This window comes from Mauremys reevesii, linkage group 5 (assembly GCF_016161935.1).
Source record: "Mauremys reevesii isolate NIE-2019 linkage group 5, ASM1616193v1, whole genome shotgun sequence".
Taxonomy (NCBI): Eukaryota; Metazoa; Chordata; order Testudines; family Geoemydidae; genus Mauremys; species Mauremys reevesii.
In genome coordinates this window covers 1625668-1646493 of record NC_052627.1, presented here as the reverse complement: position 1 = coordinate 1646493, position 20826 = coordinate 1625668, and the positions used below count along the sequence as shown (strand labels likewise).

General features: G+C 49.9%; 1 protein-coding gene across 1 annotated transcript; it reads right to left on the bottom strand.

Moving 5' to 3' along the window:
- Nucleotides 1-5595: 5595 nt before the first annotated feature.
- DUSP4 (dual specificity phosphatase 4) lies at nt 5596-20108 on the bottom strand. Its single transcript, XM_039542198.1, has 4 exons — nt 19727-20108; nt 8971-9107; nt 8076-8295; nt 5596-7582 (listed from the first exon to the last, which is right to left on the bottom strand). Exons 1-4 carry the CDS (start codon nt 20106-20108, stop codon nt 7197-7199), a joined length of 1125 nt encoding a protein of 374 aa, XP_039398132.1. The 3' UTR covers nt 5596-7196.
- Nucleotides 20109-20826: the final 718 nt, after the last annotated feature.

Below are 20826 nucleotides of genomic sequence, written 5' to 3'. Positions count from 1 at the left end.
GGGAACACCTCTATTTACCTCTCTCCACTGTGAACACTGCCCATTTGTTTAGACCCGTTGTTTCCTAGCATCTAACACGTTACTGAGCCATGATAGACCTTCCCTCTTGTCCCATGACAGCTTAAGTGCCTTTGGTGAGAGACCTCGTCAAAGGCTTTCTGACAATCCAAGTACACTAGATCACCCAGCTCATCTTTGCCCATGTGCTTATTGACTCCCTCAAAGAATTCTAGTAGACTGGTAAGGCATGATTTTCCCTTTTCAAAAACAGTGTTGATGCTGCTTCAGCATAGTGTGTTCATTTATGTAGGTAATGGTTTTGTTCTTTAATATACTGTCTCCCAATTCGCCTGGTACTAAAGTTAGACTTACCAATCTCTAACTGCCAGGATTGCCTCTGGAGCCTTATTTTAAAACACAGCATTTGATTAGCTAGCTGCCAGTCGTCTGGTACCTGTGGGTTAAGTGATAGGTTACATGCCATAGTTAGTAATTCTGCAATTTCATAGCTGAGTTCCTTCAAAACTCTTGAGTGAATCCCCTCTGGGCCTGGTGACACACTACTGGTTAGTTTGGCAATTTGTTCCAAAACGACTTCTGCTGGCACCTCTAGTGAGCGAGTTCCTCAGAACTGGTACTCAAAGCAATGACTCAGGTAGTGACTCCCCCTCCCCACCCCATAGCTTCTACAGGGAAGCCTGCTGCAACGAATTATTTGTTGTCCGTAGCAAACTGCTGTTCACATTGTTTCCTGATCTGCCTAATTATACTTTAACACTTGACTTGCCAGCGTTTATGCGCCTTTCTATTTTCCTCAGTGGGATTTGACTTCCAGTTTTTTAAAGGAGCCTTTTTGCCCCAACCTGCCTGTTGTACTGTTTAGCCAGTGTGGCATTTTTTTCAGTTCTCTTATTTGCGGTATACATTTAGTTTGAGCCTCTAGTGTGGTGTTTTTAAATAGGCTCCATTCAGTTTGCAGGCATTTCACCCTTGTACCTATTCCTTTTAATTTGCATTTTACTGACTTGTGCAGTTCCTCTTGTTGAAGTTAAATGCTATTGTAGTAGGGTTGTTTTATATGTTACCCTATACAATGATGTCACATTTAAGTACATTATGGTCACTATTACCAAGTTGGTCAGCTATATTCATCTCTCAGACCAGATCCTGCACTCCACTTAGGACTAAATCAAGAATTGCCTCTCCCACTGTGGGTTCCGGGACCAGCTGCCCCAAAAAGCAGTCATTAATGGGGTCTAGACCTTCTTTTTCTGTATCCAGTCTTGAGGTGACATGTTCCCTCTCAGTAGGGCAAATCCCCAAGTATTATTGTTTTTCTGTTTTTGTAACCACTCTAATTTTTTTGAGTATTTCACAATCACCCGTCTGGTCAGGTGGTTGGCAGTATATTCCTATTGCTCTGCTCTACTCTTATTGTTCAAGCATGGACTGTCTATCCAGAGACCTTTGTTTGTCATTTAACTCTGTGACTCTGTGCTGTCTTTCCATATAGCAGCACTCCCTACTTTCAGTCTGATATATTTTTGTACTGCTATTACCATGTCTCACGGATTTCCCTCATTGCACCAGGTTTCAGCAATGCCTATTATATCAATAGCCTCATTTAATGCCAAGCTATAGCTTAATATCTAGACTGCTAGCATTTGTACAGCGTGTCAGTAGTGAATTGCTTATCTTCACGTTATATTTAGATGGTTAACTGTCCCTCACTAGCATGTACCGGTCTTTATCTTAGTAAAGAGGACAGGAAAAAGTTGGTAGAGTCCCTTTTAATAAATCCTGCCCTAAGCGCTGTCTCTACGCAAACCATGCACTGCTCTGCACCCGTCTGCTTTCCCTTAGCCCTTTGTTTAAAAACTCCTCTATCACCTTGGTAATTGTACATGACAACACCCCTCTTTTGTACACCATTGGCTCATCCATGTGCTGAGACTGTAGTTTTGCCTCACTGGCTTTGCATGTGGAACTGGAAGCATTTTAGAAAATGCCACCATAGAGGTTATGGACTTTACTCTTACGGGGAAGCCTGAATTTAGCCTGCGGGACCCCTCTCATACATCACTGGTACCTACATGTACTACAACCGGCACATCTGTCTAGATGTCAAAGAGATCTGCAACCTTCGCAACCAGCAGGCAATTCACCCTGTGGTTCTGGTCATCGCAAACCCAACTCTCTACATTTCTAATAATTAAATCCCCCATTACTATTACCTGTCTTCTTACTAATTGGGGTCCCCTTCCCCAGGGGCAGTGTCCTCACTGACATCATGGGTTCCTAGAATGGGCCCAGCTCTCCTTCCCTGATCTGCCTCAACAGCACAGGGGCGGCCAGCCTGGGGGTGGGACCTGCTCTGCTATGTACTTTGGGCTGCCTTAGCTTCTACAGTTCACCCACAGGGGCCTCAGAGAGCAGCCAGCACTGTGAGGGCCAGGGGCTGTTTGCATCCTGCACAGATGCCAGCTGCCCACAGGGCAGGTAATTGTATCTGCTGCACTCAGTAAGAGTACCTGGGCAGCCTGCTCTCTGCTGCTGGACTTCGGCCCATGTTACTTTTACTTGCAAAACATCAGTTTGCTGCTCCTGTTCACTAGCTTGCAGCAAGAAAGCCACTAAATCCTGTAGAGCAAGGGTAGGCAAACTACAGCCCGGGGGCTGCAGCTGGCCCTTCAGATGTTTTAATCCAGCCCTTGAGCTCTTGCCAGGGAGCGGCAGCCAGGGCTTGTCCCGCTCCAGGTGTGCTGTGGCTCCCGGAAGCAGCAGTCTGTCCCCCCTTCCAGCTCCCAGGTGTAGGGCCAGCCAGGGGGCTCTGCACACTGCCCCTGCCCCAAGTGCCACCCCCGCAGCTCCCACTGGCTGGCAATTGCAGCCAATGGGAGCTGCTGGGGTGACACCTATGGACGGGGCAGCACGCAGAGGCACCTGGCCATACCTCTGTATAGGAGCCAGAGGGGGCCCATCGCTGCTTCCAGGAGCTGCTTGGGGTAAACACCACCTGCACCCCGATCATGCACTCCTGACCCCCTCCAGGGCCCCCAGCCCCAGCCCTGATCCCCCTCCCACCCTTCAAACCCCTCGGTCCCATACCCCAAATGCCAATTTTGTGAGCATCCATGGCCTGCCATACAATTTCCGTACCTAGATGTGGCCCTCAGGCCAAACCATTTGCCTACCCCTGCTGTAGGGGACTCCTGCTCCTCATGGATAGAGCACTGGATTCAGGAGCCCTGGCTCTGCCTCAGTTTCCCCTGTAAAACAGGGACGATACTGACCTGTTGCAAAGTGCTTTGAAATCTGCTGCTGGAAAGCGCAGTGTAGGTGTAAGAGGAGTAGGACACAGACAGTGCTGGTTAAAAGGTATTTATTTTTTTCTCCAAATGATCTCAGGCAATAAATAAAAACAAACATGTCAACTTTCTAAAAAAACAAACATACATATGTACATCTGACACACAACAGGACCCCTGTGAGTGAGGGGGCTGGGCCCAGAAATTATTGCATTGCTCTCTGGATTTTATCCAAAACTGCCGCCTTGCTGTGTCCTCGGCGAAGCATCTGTGGCCCCCTTGGTCAGAGAGGGCAGCCAGGTGGAGAGACACTGGGCAAACATCAAAAGCAAGGATGCTCTCCTTGGGGGGGGATGGTATTTTGTTACTCAGAGTGCAGGACAAGAGATCAGTGGCCATTTGAGGAGCCTGCGCTACAGCAAATAACGCACGCCCCTGTGTGTGCCTAGACAGCAGTGAGACTGCGGGACCGGGGGAGGCCAGGCCACCCCTACCCAACTGGGCAGAACACTAACCAGCACCGCCCCCTGGAGCTGCCGTCCTGTGGGTAAGTGTTAACCTGAGGCCCTGCTTGCTTTGGGCCCACGCTCAGGGAGCAAGAAGGGCCTGGTGCTGGGAAGCCTCCCCTGCCCGGTGGAACTGTCCCTGACAGTCACAACACCTGCTGTGATGCCAAGGGGTTAACACCCGTCTCCCCCCCGCCCCCCCATGGCACTGGCACCAAGCTCCACTTCTTTCCACACTCCCCGCCCTGCTACAGTGGCCAGGACTAGGGAATCAGCATGAAGTGCTCACTGCACAGTCAGCCTCGCCCCTGAGCTCCAGCCCTGGCTAGCTACCCCCACAGGTGCTGAGGGCAAGGTACTCACCTCCACCCCACTCCACATGGAAGAAACTGCGAAGACCACAGAGACCCAGTGACCCAACCCGTCCAGCTAAGGCTGAATGGTTTCTTGCTCTGGGTAAACAGTGTTTTTAAACAGATGTGGGCATAGATTCCCCCCCCCGCAAACACTGAACTTCTTTGATCAGTTAATACAGTAGTAAAAAAGGGCAGGTGATGGCAGTTTTGAACCCTGCTCCCAGGGAGGAGGGCACAGACTAGATGGTGCATTTGCATTAACAGCAGAATTATACAAAATGCAATTTTGCTCAGTGCTAACTGCAGGCTGGTGAGTGCTCCATCTTTTACACGATCAGATCCCTGAGGCCTTGGCGTGGTGAGGAGTTACCAGTGTGGTGTGGCACATACCAAAGGACATTTTCCAAAACCCAAAACTATGACTGCAAGACACTGGCCCATGCCAAAGTAAAAGTAGCTGGCATGTGCAAGTACCCAGTGTTGGCTGGAGCTCAGAGGTGCAGCTTAGCTGCCTGTGTGGAACATTTGAGCCAAACTACCTTCATTTAACAGACTTTTTTAATGCAAGGATGAATGTTCTCCTTCCCCTGGTAGGCACTGAGTTCGTTCCTTTAATGGGTAATTTTAGCACATTCCAACCCAGGCTGAGTCAGGGACCAAGATGGTGTTTAAGGGGGGCTGAATGAGAAGAGAAACCCCTGCTCAGAAAGGGCTGGTGGGGGCTTGACGGAGATAGTGTTTTGCCAAAACACTAAATGCTTCCTTCTGCCACAAGCAGCCCCCCACAGCGCAGAACAGCCAGCTTGTCCAGCAGTGTTTAGGTCTGGGAACTGATGGGTCTCAGCTGTGCAACTGTTCTAGGGAGACCGTTTCAAACGGAACTAAGGGTACATCCATACTACCCGCCGGGTAGCAATCGCCTTCTCGGAGTTCGATATATCACGTCTCATCTAGACCCGATATATTGAACTCCGAATACGCTCCTGTCGACTCCGGAACTCCACCACCGCGAATGGCGATGTCGGAGTCGATGGGGGAGCCGCGGACTTCGATCCCGCGCCGTGAGGATAGGGAAGTAGTTCGAACTAAGGTAGTTCGACTTCAGCTACACGAATAGCGTAGCTGAAGTTGGGTACCTTAGTTCGACCTCCCCCCCCCCCAGTATAGACCAGGCCTAAGGCACAAATCCCATGGAGAAATAAACACTGGCAGGAAAGCAAGGGAAGGTTTGTGCCCAAGTGGCCAGAATTGTCCCGCCTCCCAGCCACAGCAGAGGAAATACCTCCATTAGCTGCTGCTTTGTTTTTTATTTCAAGCTGCTGGGCTGGAAAATTGGGCTTGCTGCCATGGACCCCAGGGTTGTCTCTACACCACTCAACATAACTAAAGCCCTGACTTGTGGGAGGGAGGCTCAGAGCTCCCAGGGTTCAGAGCCCAGGCTCCAGCCCAAGCCAGAATGTCGACAGCTGTTCATTCCCCCCCCCCCGCCCAAGCCCAACTCAGCTGACCCGAGTTTGAGATTCGCTGCTGCAGGGTTCCTCGGGTTTTTTGGGCAGTGTAGGTGTACCGTGTTAGCCCCAGATCTCAGTGAAGTAAATGGGAGTTGTGCCAAGGGGACCGGGATCTGCATGCAGCTGGAGTGATGCTAGGGACACTGACAAGGGGACAAAAAGCTAATAACCACCTAACCGGCAAATGCAGGCTCAGGCAGGATAGAGTCTTAGTAGAGCAGGATTCATTACTGGTTGGAACAGGGCATTGTAGACTCAGGGCTTTAAAGGATGGGTGCCCACTGACGGACACCATCCACACCCACCTGCACTGTACATTCAGAGGGGGAAAGGCCTCCTGAATCTACAGATAGGACAGAGATTCTTCCCGCCTGGAGAAAGAACGCTGCTCAAGTGGATAAAAAGGCTACGCTGAGTTGGGGAATAACATTTTTGAAGCAGCCAGAGCAGCACCCTACTGTCACTGATGCTTATGAATGACTGATCCCCAGAGCATGCCATGGTCACAAGCTTCCCAGCATGGCCCTGTTACCTTATATCCTCAGAGGATGGAGCCCAAGAAAGCATCCAGGAGCCTTGGCCCAGAGTCACCATCAGCTCACGCCAAGATGCACACAGTGTTCCAGATGAGTGCAACGCATGTGTACAAGCATTGGCCATACCCAAGAAAAGAAACCACCCCTTTCCTGATGCAAGATACAAGCAGGGCGAGGAAGGAGACGGGATACTACCCCTATGAGCTACCCACGCTGCACAGAGAGTGTTCCTTGGATGGAAGAGTCCATGGCGCAGTGACTGAGTGATCTGAACTCACTTGTGTTCAGCCTGGAAATGCACATGTCAATCCCCGTCCCCTGACAGGAGAATGGTACAGTATCCCCATGCTTGTCCTTGCAGGCGTCTGATAAGACCATTTGTTCTCTAGCTGCTTTGAGACCTGCATGCTGTTGTGCTCATAGTTAAAACATAAAGAGGTTATAGAATCATCACTGACAGCATAACTGTTGCATTTCAATACTCAGAGGAAAGCACTGCAATAAATCTCATGGTCTCAAACTTTGAGTTTAGCAAGTCCATGTTTTAAAACCAGAAGTCTCCTGCCCATGTTAAAAATATTTCTGCTGGGTGTTTGTTTTTGGGGGTGGAATTAAAGAACTATTAGGGGAAAAAAAAATAAAAAAACAGGCACTTTGGGAAATTGTAAATTTTCTCCCCCAAAATGAAACTGGTCAGACAGGTTGTCAGGATTTGTGGACTTCACAACTTCAAGCCTTACTGCTAAAAAAAAAAAAAAAAAAAAGTTATGAGGTAAGACGTTTCTCTGTGAAAAGAAGGACCCCTCCAGGCAGCTTGAAGCCAGCGGCAGACCAGCCCTTATTGCTCAGTGTGAAGGGGAGAGTGGCAGGGCTGGCTAGAGATGCCGTCAGTTCTTGCAGTCTCGTGGCTGGCGGCGGCTGGGAGGGCAGCATCCCTCCTGCTGGAGGCACTGCCCGGTGCCTTGGCTAGTGCCAGGCGCTAACAGCTGGGTGAGGTGGTGATGGGGCTGTGCAGGTAGGGCAGGCTGCTGGGGGTCGTGTGCATGCCCACGGAGACCGGGAAGCTGAACACAAACTGGGAGGTCGGCGTGGAGGAGGCCTTGCTCCGTTCTCTCAGCGCTCCCGAGGGGCTGGCAGCCTCGGCAGCACAGGAGGTCGCCAGTACTTGGGACTCAAACTGCAGCAGCTGGCCCATGAAACTGAAGTTAGGGGAGATGATGCTCCTGCGCTGTTTGACAAACTCAAAGGCCTCCTCGAGCTTCACGCGCTTCTTCATCATCAGGTAGGCCAAGCAGATGGTGGCAGAGCGGGAGATGCCAGCCTGGCAGTGCACCAGTACCCGGCCATGGCAGTCCTTCACCAAGTCTGGGAAGCAGAAGGGAGGGGGGGTGTGACTAGCTCATCTGGCTCACATGGGCAGCTCGAGAGCACCCCCTGCTGACGAGGGGCCACTGGCACCATAGACAGGAGCTGTCAACACAACAGGCCACAGGAAATGGGGCATCTGTAGGGAACAGCAGCCACAGCCCTGAAGTGCAGGTGATAAGCTCCAGACAACAGCTTGCCAATAGGCACCGCTGTCAGAGGTCTGAGCACCCACGGCACCCCTGCCTTCCACTGGGCAGCGGCACTCGCCCCTCTGGAGAGCAGGCCCCAGAGCTGGCCCACAGCAGGCCCCCAAAGTGAGTCCAAACCAATGTCCAACCGACACTGCTGGGCCACAGGACGGTTTACACAGGGCACGGGGTCCTGGGCAAATGTACACTTCTCCTGGGCCAGAGGGGAGTAAGCCAGCCCTCCCGCAACCTCCTCCACCGCCACCACCCAGCTCCCAGGCTTCGCCGCAGAGCACACATACCGATATACTCTATTGCTTCCAGGAACCAGGAGCTGATGTCAGCCTTGTGGTTATCCTCCACTGGGATGCACTTGTACTGATAGTGTCCTTCAAAGTGATTGGGACAGTCCGACGAGACGTTCAAGAGGGCTGTGATGCCCAGTGCGTCCAGCATGTCCCTCCGGGCCGCGTGATACGCGCTGCCAAGGTAGAGGAAGGGAAGGATTTCGACTGGGCCTCCCTGTTTCCGGAGAGAGCAACACAAGGTTCACTGTCAGAGGGGAACATCATGGGCAGAAGGGGAAGGAGGGTGGGAGTAGCTACCAGCAAAACCTGCATCTTCAAGAGTGACGCAGGATTCGGGGTCATCTGTTTGAGTGGCCTACTCGGGGCCGTTTGAAGGGGTCTGGTTCCCAGGGTCTCATGCCAGGCCACTAAGAACAGAGACATGCAAAATCACTCTGCTTCTGGAAATGCAGGCTCTGGCACCCAGTGGGCAAATAAAACCCTCCAGCTCTGGTGTGAATCCCAAGCATCTCCACTGAAGCCAGAGTCACTCTTGGTTCAGGCCCATGTAGCAGAGCAGACTGCACTCAGCCATGACGGACTAGTCTCCAAACGGGTTCCCTGTTGGAATGGATTATTTCCTCCCAGGAGCCCAGACACCACGGGGGACACCCTCTGGAAGAGCGAACCTGTGTCCCTGCACACAGCAGGACCTCGCATGCACGGCACATGTGAGGCCATGCCATGGGGCTCACCAGTGAGGAGCCAGGAGATGGTGGTTCAGGCTCTTTTGTAGAGACTCCCGCCCCTGACGCTCAGGGTGGTATAAATTTCATGGCATGTGGGCAAACCCTGTACCAAGGTCAGTGCGCGTGGTGCTCCAAGCAGGGCTGAAGGCCAGGGAAGCTACCTGATCATGCAGGGGGGGCCCACAGGAGCTGCACCCCAGTTCGACTGGCTCCATGCTGCTCGGTGGAGAAATGCTGCTCAGGGGCTTTGTTTTTGCACAGAATTCTGGGTACTCTGAATAAAACCTCTCGTAGCCTCCTGCAATTAAAGAGACAGGCATGAAGGGTCACCCTGGAACAGTGATTTCATTCGACAAATCTGTCTGCAGGAGGCAGCCTGCATCCCCTACCAACCTACAGATCTTAGGGGCTGACCGAATGCAGAGACCTGGCAGAGCCGCTGCAAAGCAGCTCTACATTTGTCACTACTGCAAGGGAACTGCTGCAGGGGACGACATCAGTCATTTCTCGTCTTCATCTCTCAGTACCTGGCTCTCGGGGCAATGCTACCAGTGCACAGGGAAGGGGAGGGGTCGCCTAGGACTGCTAGGCTACCTGAGGAACCGTGCCCTCTGGAGCACATGGCATGTCACCTTAAGGAGCCATGCTGAGCTACTGACCCCACAAGGGGCTATGCTCTGCCCCTCCTCTGGGCTCCCCAGGAGGCATCAGCAGCTCCAGGAAAACCAGTGACAGACAAGGGCATTGAGGCAGCTCAGCACTTCCCAGGATTGGGCCCTTGGCTCCCAAAGTCCCTGCCCAGGGATAGCTTTTCCCCAGCCCCGGGTGGCCCTTCTGACCAGCAGACACAGCATCTCACTTGATATCCTGCAACCAGGGGTGGGGAGGCGAGCACTATGTCATCAGAGAGTGTGTGAGTGTGAATCACCCAGCAGTCCCTCATCCCAGCAAGGAGAGGCCCTCTAGTTCCTTCCTGTCTGTCACACAACATACCTCCTCCCCACACTGAAGCTACAAAATAACCGCCAGGCTGGCAAAATCCAACCCCTTGTCAGCATTTCTGTAACTCAAGTAAACAGAAGCGCCATCCTGGTACCCACACTGGGCTCAGACCATGTCCTCATGGGGGCAGGGGGGAATCAGCCCCTTTCCCGCCACCACTGCAAGCCCCCAGTGCACAGAGGGAAGTTGCCATTTACACTGGTTGAGTGCTGTCCCATCCCTGCCCCGCAAGGGCAGAGATCATCGGTCCTCTCCTGGTCTCCTTGCACCAGTGGTGGTGATCAGGGCAATCCCCAGCACAGAATCAGTCTTGGATTATTCCATTTTGTGGGTGGCAGCACCACGGCAAGCCAACGCTTACTGCTCCCACTGAGGTCAGTGGGGGTAGCTTCCATTGAAGTCAGTGGCATAGGCTGGGGCTCGATGTGAGTGTGGGTACAGGCACTCAAAGGGCAACCTTCCCAGGGACTCACCAGACTGCCCTTGCCATGCACGCAGCAGGAGACGACGACATGTCCAGTAGCCTTGCCACAGGAAGGGCCCCGGTCTGCTCTTACATACCAGAGCCTTCCCTGCAGCTGAGCTGTGTCCAAGGCACAGCTGGGCATAAACTCATTTATGATCCAGCCTTAGTCCAGGGTCGGATTTGCAGACCCTGCCAATGCCATCATTCACCCCCTCTGCACAAGCCTGGCCTCCAGTATCTGCCCCCTCGCCAACACAAAAATCCCACATGGGGCACAATTCTAATCTGATCCCCATGGCTCCACTGCACTCCACATGGTTACAGCAGCGTAACACCAGGGAGGGACCAGAACCAGATGTCAACCAACCTTGTGTCACCACCTCTGTTCTGAAGGGATGGTTTCTGTGGGACTGCAATTTACACTGCAGAAGTTCTGCACCAGTGGAGCATGACCCCAACCCTTCCAAGGGGTATCACCAGCAGACTCCAACTGTGTTTGGAAGAGAGTCACAACGCTGGGGCTGTGAGGTCCGTGTGGGGCTGAGAATCTCTGGTATAGGGCTTTAGTAGCTGACTGTGGCCACAGTAGTAGCCTGTCTAACCCTCCCCACCAGTTGGCAGACTCAGTGCTCATTTATCAGTTGTCTCTTAATTACTCATACTGGGGCAGCACCCAGAGACCCCAGTAGTGCTAGGTACTGTACATACATGTAAATACAGCCCCTGCCCCATCAAGCTGACAAATCCAGATTTCACATCTCATTTATAATTTCATTTTGCTTAAAGAAATTTGCCCAAATGCACATATAGCTCTGGGAAGTGGTTAGGAGCAAACTAGCACCTTCACTCTCTCAGGGCTGCTAGAATCTTTCCCCAGGTTGCTGTGTCTTCAGGCTGAAAAATCCTGTTGATCAGCTAAGTATCTCTTAGCTTGGAAGGGGACGGGGAAGCAAGGTTTTGTCAGAGTAGATAATAGGAGAATGTCCTGCCATCCTTATCTGCTCGAGCTCCCAAAAGAAAGAATGACCTTGTGAAGGCAACTGTTCTGACTTGTTTATACCAAGGGAAAAAAACAACAATTTTGAAGGGCAAAAACCATAACATCTTCAAAGGCACCATACTCCAGAGACTGAAAGCCAGCTGGACACAGTGCTGGAGTAAAACAGTTGAGAGCTAGCTCAAGTGATAATGGTTAGTGCCAGCTTTCAAAATTAAACTCGTGGGGCCATGACTGGGTAGCTTCTGTGTCACTGTCTAAAGGAGGTGACATTTGCAATGTCTGAGACTTCTCTTTCAAGCTACATTGGCCTGCTGCTCTATCTTCCCATTTACACTTTTCACTCTAGTTCCATCCTCTTGGAAATGGGACCACATTGGAGTTAAGGTTTTTATCTTGGACTTGGGGTGGAAAGTACAAAACCAAATGAACTCATAAGCCTGTGCTTAGCACCAGATCTAACAAGTTATATGAATGACTTGGGGGAGGGCAGGGGAAATAAAAAAAATCAGACTGTTACTTTGCATCTCATGCAATAATTTACACTTGTGTGAAGCAACTGTGAAATTCCCCTGGTGTAGTCACTTACACCTATGCAAGTTAGGTTTGTTACCAGATCAGGATGGTTTTACATGGTGGTGGTGGTGGGGAGAGAAATCAGATGCTTATTGTCAATAAGCTCTGGATCTATGCTGCTCTACCTCAGCATAACAACATAAGAACATAAGAAAGGCCGTACCGGGTCAGACCAAAGGTCCATCTAGCCCAGTATCTGTCTACCGACAGTGGCCAATGCCAGGTGCCCCAGAGAGAGTGAACCTAACAGGCAATGATCAAGTGATCTTCCTCCTGCCATCCATCTCCACCCTCTGACGAACAGAGGCTAGGGACACCATTCCTTACCCATCCTGGCTAATAGCCATTTATGGACTTAGCCACCATGAATTTATCCAGTTCCCTTTTAAACACTGTTATAGTCCTAGCCTTCACAACCTCCTCAGGTAAGGAGTTCCACAAGTTGACTGTGCGCGGCGTGAAGAAGAACTTCCTTTTATTTGTTTTAAACCTGCTGCCCATTAATTTCATTTGGTGACCCCTAGTTCTTGTATTATGGGAATAAGTAAATAACTTTTCCTTAACCACTTTCTCAACATCACTCATGATTTTATATACCTCTATCATGTCCCCCCTTAGTCTTCTCTTTTCCAAGCTGAAGAGTCCTAGCCTCTTTAATCTTTCCTTGTATGGGACCCTCTCCAAACCCCTAATCATTTTAGTTGCCCTTTTCTGAACCTTTTCTAGTGCTAGAATATCTTTTTTGAGGTGAGGAGACCACATCTGTACACAGTATTCGAGATGCGGGCGTACCATGGATTTATATAAGGGCAATAATATATTCTCAGTCTTATTCTCTAGCCCCTTTTTAATGATTCCTAACATCCTGTTTGCTTTTTTGACCGCCTCTGCACACTGCGTGGACATCTTCAGAGAACTATCCACGATGACGTCAAGATCTTTTTCCTGACTCGTTGTAGCTAAATTAGCCCCCATCATGTTGTATGTATAGTTGGGGTTATTTTTTCCAATGTGCATTACTTTACATTTATCCACATTAAATTTCATTTGCCATTTTTCTTGTTCTTACTCTTTCCCCACACTACAGTCCTCTCTGCTCAAAAGATCTTTTTAAAATTAATTCTTGGCCCAGTTCCCCCATGCTTTGCAGTTTATGGAATCAGACAATGCTTATCCCTGTGAGTAAGGGTTTGCTGTATCACACTTACATACATTAAAACCCCCACACAAACAGATCTGATGATGCTGTGAAACAGCTTGTTGGTTTTCATAATTGTTCATGTGATATTCAATCACAGATGGCTTCATTTTCCTACCAACAGACAAAACAGAGCTGGCTCTCTAGTGCAGGGAATCTCAAATGTCATCTGTTTACCTCCAGGGATATTTCTCTTTTAAACACTAGTGATCTTTGAGTCTTGGTAAATGTTGACCTCTGTTTAAAAATCCATATTGTGCACATAATTAAGCTGTTTTATCATCACTGCAGGAGTTTAGCCCTACTAGGGCTTGGTCTACACTACGCACCTTTTAGCGACATAACGGTGCCACTAAAAGGTGTGCTGCGTAGCTCCTCTTTGTCGGCAGGAGAGCTCTCCCTCCTCCCCCAACGAGTGGCATTAGGAGCCATCTCCTGCCCAGCACTTTTTGTTGGTAAAACTTTCGTCGCTCAGGGTGGGTGTTTTTTCCCCACATCCCTGAACGACGAAAGTCCAGTGTAGACAAAGCCTAAGGCCTATGCTTTCTAGGCTAGTTGCTGAAATCTTAAACCATAGATGTGTTTCATCCCAGCCGGACTACTGCTGCAGCTCTGGGTTTGCAGGTCTTCCAATTACTGTTCCTTGGTGGCAACTTCTATAAAACCCAGCAGACCGATTACTGGGCTACATTTCTCCTAATATGGGGCGGTATGTTGGAAGCGCATTCACTGAAATACAGCAAAAGGTAGATTTCAGGTATACTTCGTTATCAGCTCTTTTAGGCCTCTAAAGAGAGCACATCAAATTCTCAAGTACCCTTATTTTTGTAGATTTCAGGCTCTGCATTTTTCCTCACTGCCTTTGAGGTGCGACTCTGTAGCATAACCAGCAGCCAAAAAAGAATTGCAATAAGATAGAAGAGCACCCACTGTCCAACACCCACCACACAAACAGGTGAGCTGACAGCCTCTGCATTCATAGAAACACTCATGCTTTGGAAGGAAGAATAGAAACGGGTAGTACGACAATTCACTGTGAGCTGGTGAGGGTGTTACATGACACCTTCTCTTTACAACTGCTAGACTCCCACATGAGATTACCATTTTGCCAGAATTCTGGTTTCTCTTCTTTGACAACTATAAACAGTTTTCATGTTTTAAGTCTTTAGGGCTTGGATCTAGAAGTCATCACACTCAGGGGAAACTCCCCCAGACACTGGTGCGGTGTGTCTCTCAGAGGACAGAGCTGAACTGCAGCATCAGGCCACAGGTTGTCCTCCACAGTCAGCTTCCAGATGGCACCTCTGTCTTCCATACATAGGAACTGATGACAAAGGGTGAAATCCTGGCCCCACTGAAATCAAAGGGTGTTTTGCCATTGACTGCAATGGGGCCAGGATTTAGTCTCAGATTCAGGTTTCATTTAGGCTGGAGTGACTAACAGCAATGAAGTACTCACAACCTGGCCCAAGACAGGTTAGCTGTGAGCAATGCTTCTCGGCTGTGCAATTCTTTATGTATTCAATGCCCAATCAAGGTTGGGATTTAGATCTAGTTTGACTGCACTGGTAAAAAATGGAACTGGAAATTTGCATTGACTGTGCACCTAGTGGGGAACAGGCTCAGTTTCAGCAAAGCACTCACACGGGTTCTATTGTATTCATCCCTGTTCACCCCCTAGTGAAGTCAATGGGACTGTTTTGCAGGATCAAGGCCAGAGAAAGGATACATCTTCACAATTTGCTGCCTGATTTAAACATCTGATGCTAACATTTCACTCCATCCTGAGGCTCTGCTGCTTGTATTATTGAATGATGTTTCCCTAACCCTTTTTCTCGATAGGCAGCCTCTGTATTAAGACACTGCACTCCGTGACAGCCGGAACCCCAAGGCGGGATGACTCTGTATTACTGTAAGATTGTTCTACAAGAATGTCATAGCTGTGATTACAGCAGCTGTAGGATGTGGGCAGGCAGGATGGTCTATAGAAGAAAGATCTGTGGAGCTGCAGGTTCTTGGGTCTTAATTGGGATTTAGCCACTGCTTCACTAGGAGTTTGGAAAGACATTTTGATCTCCTTGTGCAGCTGGGTTAACTGGAGTACAACTGCTTTAAAGAATGGTTTTACTATAAAGCAGGTATTACACGTCAACTCAAATGACTCCAATTATATAACAGTAACCCAGGCACAATATTTAAAACGACAGATTAAAGTGAATTTAACATAACAGATTTGGGGTCTGATATCGCTCCCATTGACTTCATTAGGAGCAGGTTTACCCCCACACCCGTGTCTTAAATGCCATACAAACACCCTTAGGTGTAATAGGTCTTTCTTGGGAAAAAGGGTTGAGAAAGGAGCATAAACACTGCCAAATTAGGTATAAAAATGTAATAAGAAAAGCCAAAGAGGAGTTTGAAGAACAGCTAGCCAAAAACTCAAAAGAACATCAGAAGCAGGAAGCCTGCTAAACAACCAGTGGGGCACCTGGATGACTGAGATACAAAAGGAGCGCTTAAAGATGATAAAGTCATTGCGGAGAAACTAAATGAATTCTTTGCTTCAGTCTTCATGGCTGAGGATTTTTTATTTTTTTTCTTCTCATGGCTAAGGATGTTAGGGAGATTCCCAAACCTAAGCTGTCCTTTGTAGGTGACAAATCTGAGGAATGTCTCAGACTGAAGTGTCATTAGAGGAGGTTTTGGAATTAATTGATAAGCTCAACAGTAACAAGTCACCGGGACCAGATGGCATTCACCCATTAACTCTGGTTTGTAACCTGTCCTTTAAATCAGCTTAGATAGCCAACGTAACACCAATACTTAAAAAGGGCTCTAGAGGTGATCCCAGCAATTACAGACCAGTAAGTCTAACGTCAGTGCCGGGCAAATTAGTTGAAATGAGTAAAGAACAAAATTGTCAGACACATAGAAGAACAAAATGTTGGGCAAAAGTCAAAAAGTTTCTGTAAATGGAAATCATGTCTTATTAATCTATTGGAGATCTTTCAAGGGGTCAACAAACATGTGGACAAGGGGGATCCGGTGGACATAGTGTACTTAGATTTCCAGAAAGCCTTTGACAAGGTCCCTCACCAAAGGCTCTTACGTAAATTAAGTTGTCATGGGATAAAGGGGAAGGTCCTTTCATGGATTGAGAACTAGTTAAAGGACAGGGAACAAAGGGTAGGAATTAATGGTAAATTCTCAGAATGGAGAGGGGTAACTAGTGGTGTTCCCCAAGGGTCAGTCCTAGGACCAATCCTATTCAATTTATTCATAAATGATCTGGAGAAAGGGGTAAACAGTGAGGTGGCAAAGTTTGCAGATACTAAACTGCCCAAGATAGTTAAGACCAAAGCAGATTGTGAAGAACTGCAAAAAGATCTCAAAAACTAAGTCACTGGGCAACAAAATGGCAAACGAAATTTAAAGTGGATAAATGTAAAGTAATGCACATTGGAAAAAATAACCCCAACTATATATACACACACAATATGATGGGGGCTAATTTAGCTACAACAGATCAGGAAAGAGATCTTGGAGTCATTGTGGATAGTTCGCTGAAGTCATCCACGCAATGTGCAGCAGCAGTCAAAAAAGCAAACAGGATATTAGGAATCATGGAAAAAAAAGGGGATAGAGAATAAGACAGAGAATATCTTATTGCCCTTATATAAATCCATGGTACACCCACATCATGATTACCCCATAGAGATGTGGTCTCATCTCAAAAAATATATATACTGGCATTAGAAAAGGTTCAGAAAATGATTACGGGTTTGGAATGGGTCCCATATGAGGAGAGATTGAAGAGGCTAGGACTTTTCAGCCTGGAGAAGAGGAGACTAAGGGGGGATATGATAGAGGTATATAAAATCATGAGTGATGTGGAGTAAGTGAATAAGAAAAAGTTATTTACTTGTTCCCATAATATAAGAACTAGGGGCCACCAAATGGAATTAATGGGCAGCAGGTTTAAAACAAATAAAAGGAAGCTCTTCATACAGCGCAGTGTCAACCTGTGGAACTCCTTGCCTGAGGAGGTTGTGAAGGCTAGGACTATAACAGGGTTTAAAAGAGAACTGGATAAATTCATGGCGGTTAAGTCCATTAGTGGCTATTAGCCAGGATGGGTAAGGAATGGTGTCCCTAGCCTCTGTTCGTCAGAGGGTGGAGATGGATGGCAGGAGAGAGATCACTTGATCATTGCCTGTTAGGTTCACTCTCTCTGGGGCACCTGGCATTGGCCACTGTCGGTAGACAGGATACTGGGCTGGATGGACCTTTGGTCTGACCCAGTGCGGCCATTCTTATGTTAGGTTCTTATGACTTTACGTATAATCTGAGACTGGAGAACCAAAGGGTCAGTTTTACAGGAAGGAATAATTCATATTCAAAAACAAGTTGAAAGAAACCAAGTCAGGTCCAACTTTTTTTTTTTTACATGTAAAAGTTAAGCTAGTCAGTGATTGTATTGAAACAAACTAGTATTTTCAGTTTGCAAAGAGACCAAACACATTTATACTAGGTTCCATTGCTATGCAAGTGTTTATTCTTAGAAAAGCTCCTGCTGTTTTAACTGTACCTACTACAATGTAAACGTCAAATATTATGTTTAAACAAATCTGTTAATGGACTCACCATCATCTAATGGCACACAGATCACTAAGTAAAAACCAACAAATTAAAACTGGTTAGCTGTAAGACAAAAATGTAATTCCACTGGGGTCTCACATTACCCAAACAAAACACAGAAGTACAAGAAAAAATTCTTGAAAAGGGTCTGTCATTACTGTCAGTCTGCTTTTAAAATAGTGACTATTGGAGGTAGACTGTTTATTAAAAACACCAGCAGCAGATATGATCCAGTTCCAGAGGTTTCTTTCTATTACAATGAACCACACTTCAGACTTTTGGTACAGCAAAATCAACCTTTAGCAAACCAGCCATACCAGCATCCCAATGTGAACAAGTTTAAGTTTAATTTGATTCAAATTAGTTCCATCTACCCAATCTAAAGATCTGCATAGTTCTGTCACTGATATCAGTGGGAAATGGATTTGTAATCTGCTTTAAAGTTGGACACAGCTGAAGAACACCAGGAAAACAGAATATATTCTAAATATTGAGCTTGGTCAAGAACAAAATTCCTTGTTCTTTTAAAAAAACCGAACAAAAACAACAAAACCCCATGCATGTGGATCCCACCTTAAAATGTCTGCTTTGCCTTTAAGAGACCCTTTGGATCTCAATGCTATACTTTGAAAAATAATGTAATTGTTCAGTTAAAAGTCATGACACGGAGAATTGACTAATTATAAAGCCTTTTTCTTATCCACAAACCCAGTTAGTTAGCAAAATCAGCACAGACCCAGTCCGACACAGGGAATGACTGCAAGACTCAGGGGAGGGCACGATGGGACATACAGGAAGGGGCACCAGAACCCTTCAAGAAGGGGATTTTTTTTAAAGTACATTACGGCTTTATCCTAAAAACACTATAGAACGCAGATAACTGGGAAAATGAAATCCTCCTTGTGCACAGATAATTTTCTTGTGTCTTTTGATTGCCACATTATTGCAGGCAGTTACTAACATAAAAAGGTTTTTATACAGAAATAAAGCAGAGTTCCCGTCAAGAAAGCACATTCCATCTGCCACACCAGGATTGTAAACCGAAGCGAATCTGGCTGGCGCCCTTCTAGATTTCATTTTTGTAACGAACACCCAGCTCAGGTGGTTCCTCCTCCCAGGTAAAGTGTTGATGGGGGAGGGGGGAAGAGGAGAAGAGAAAACCGGACAAACTAAACCGAACACACAATCCTGCAGCTCGCCGCCTTCGCGGTTCAGCCAAAGGTCACCGGTGGCATTTCCCCAGCAGCTGACCAGTCAAACGGGCAGGAAACTGCAGCACACAATAAACCCGCTGTTGTGGGGGCCCCACCGCAAGCCACAGGCGTGCAGCGAACAAGGGGGAGGGAAGGAAGGCAGGCGCGGGGTGGGGTGGGAGCCCCCCGAGCCCGAGGCTGAGGCTGTCTGGGAGCGCGGCAGAGTGAACGGAACGTGCCGGGGAACGGGAGGAAGGAAATGCAGGATCCGCCCCGCCCCGCGCTACACCCGGAGCAGCCGCCGGCTCCCAGCGCAGCCCCTCTGCCCCCCGGCAACACCCCGCGACGCCTGCTGGGGGGGGGGGGGCAGAGCGACCCGCACACGCCGCTGCGCTGAGAATTGGCGCAGGGCGCGCGGCACCCGGGGGGGGGGGGGCGAGTCCAGCCGCGCAGGCCGCCCCCGCAAGCCAGGTCAGACCCCACATAAAGTCACAGAGCAACGGCGGCTACTCTGCCCCCCAACCACGGGGGACCCTGCCTGCCTGCCCGCCTTGCACCCCCCAGCTGCATTATTCATGGGTCGCACTCAACCCCCTGGTAGCCTCGGAATTTATGCAGAGCCCCCCCCTCCCCCGGCACGCAACTCCCCCGGCACAGAGGCCCCCCCCAGGCACAGAGCCCCCTCCCCGGCACCCCGCCCCAGAGCCCCCGGCACGCAACTCACCCAGCACAGAGCCCTGCTCCCCGGCACAGAGCCCTCCCAGCACCCCCCCGCCCCAGAGCTCCCCCCTCCCCCAGCACAGAGGCTCCCCCCCGAGGGGCAGAGCCCCCCCCGGCCCGCGCGCACCTCTGAGCAGGCGGATGTCGGTGCGCGCCGTGTCGCGGCGCAGCGCCCGCGCCACCAGCCAGACGGTGCTGTCCTGCCGCAGGCTCTCGGCGCGGGCGCTGCGCTCGTCGTACAGCACCACGGCGGCGCAGAGGCCGGCGCGCAGGCGGGCGCGCAGCTCGGCCCCGGCCCCGGCCGGCAGGATCTGCTCCAGGCTGACGGCGCCCTTGGCGCGGCGCCGCACGATGCTGTTGCAGCGCACGCTGAGCGCGCCGCGGATGTGCCCGGCGCTGTGCGCCAGGAAGGGCCGGCAGTCCAGCAGCAGCAGCGCCGAGCCCGGGCCCGGCTCGCGGCGCAGCAGCCGCCGCAGCGCGCTGCCCTCCAGCTCGCGCAGCTCCCCCATGGCGGGCGGGCGGCGCGGCCCGGCCCGGCCCGGCCCTTTACAGCGCCCGGCCCCGCCCGCCGCCCGCGCCACGTCACCGCCCGCCTCCATTCACAAAGCCGGCGAGGGGGAGGGGGGGGACGGCGCTGCTCCGGCTGCTGAATGAGGGCGCCGGGCGGGGCTCCGCTGCTGGGGGCCCAGGGTCTCTGCTCCGCCGGGGTCTGCGCTGAGGGCACAGCCAGTGCAGCGAGACCTGGGGAGGGGCAGCTCCGTGCTTTGAGCCTTGGCCTGCTGCTAAACCCAGCATTGGGAGCTCAGTCCTTGAGAGGGGCCTCCTAGGGATCTGGGGCAAAATCAGCACTTGGTCCTGCTAGTGAAGGCAGGGGCTGCACTCAGCCTTTCAGGGTCCCTGCCACCGCTATGAGAGACATATATTTTTCTATGATTTTATTTTCATTTTTTGGTGGGGGAGGGATAGCTCAGTGGTTTGAGCATTAGCCTGCTAAACCCAGGGTTGTGAGTTCAATCCTTGAGGGGGCCATTTAAGGGTCTGGGGCAAAAAAAATAGTTGGGGATTGGACTAGACCTCCCTGAGGTCCCTTCCAACCCTAATATTCTAAGTACTTTGAAATGCTTTCAAAAGTTAAAAGCATCTGGGCAGAGTTCCTCTGGGCAGCATCCACTGGCTCCCTTGACACCTTCAAGGAGCAGTGGGCCTTGTCCAGGGTTCTCTGCTCAG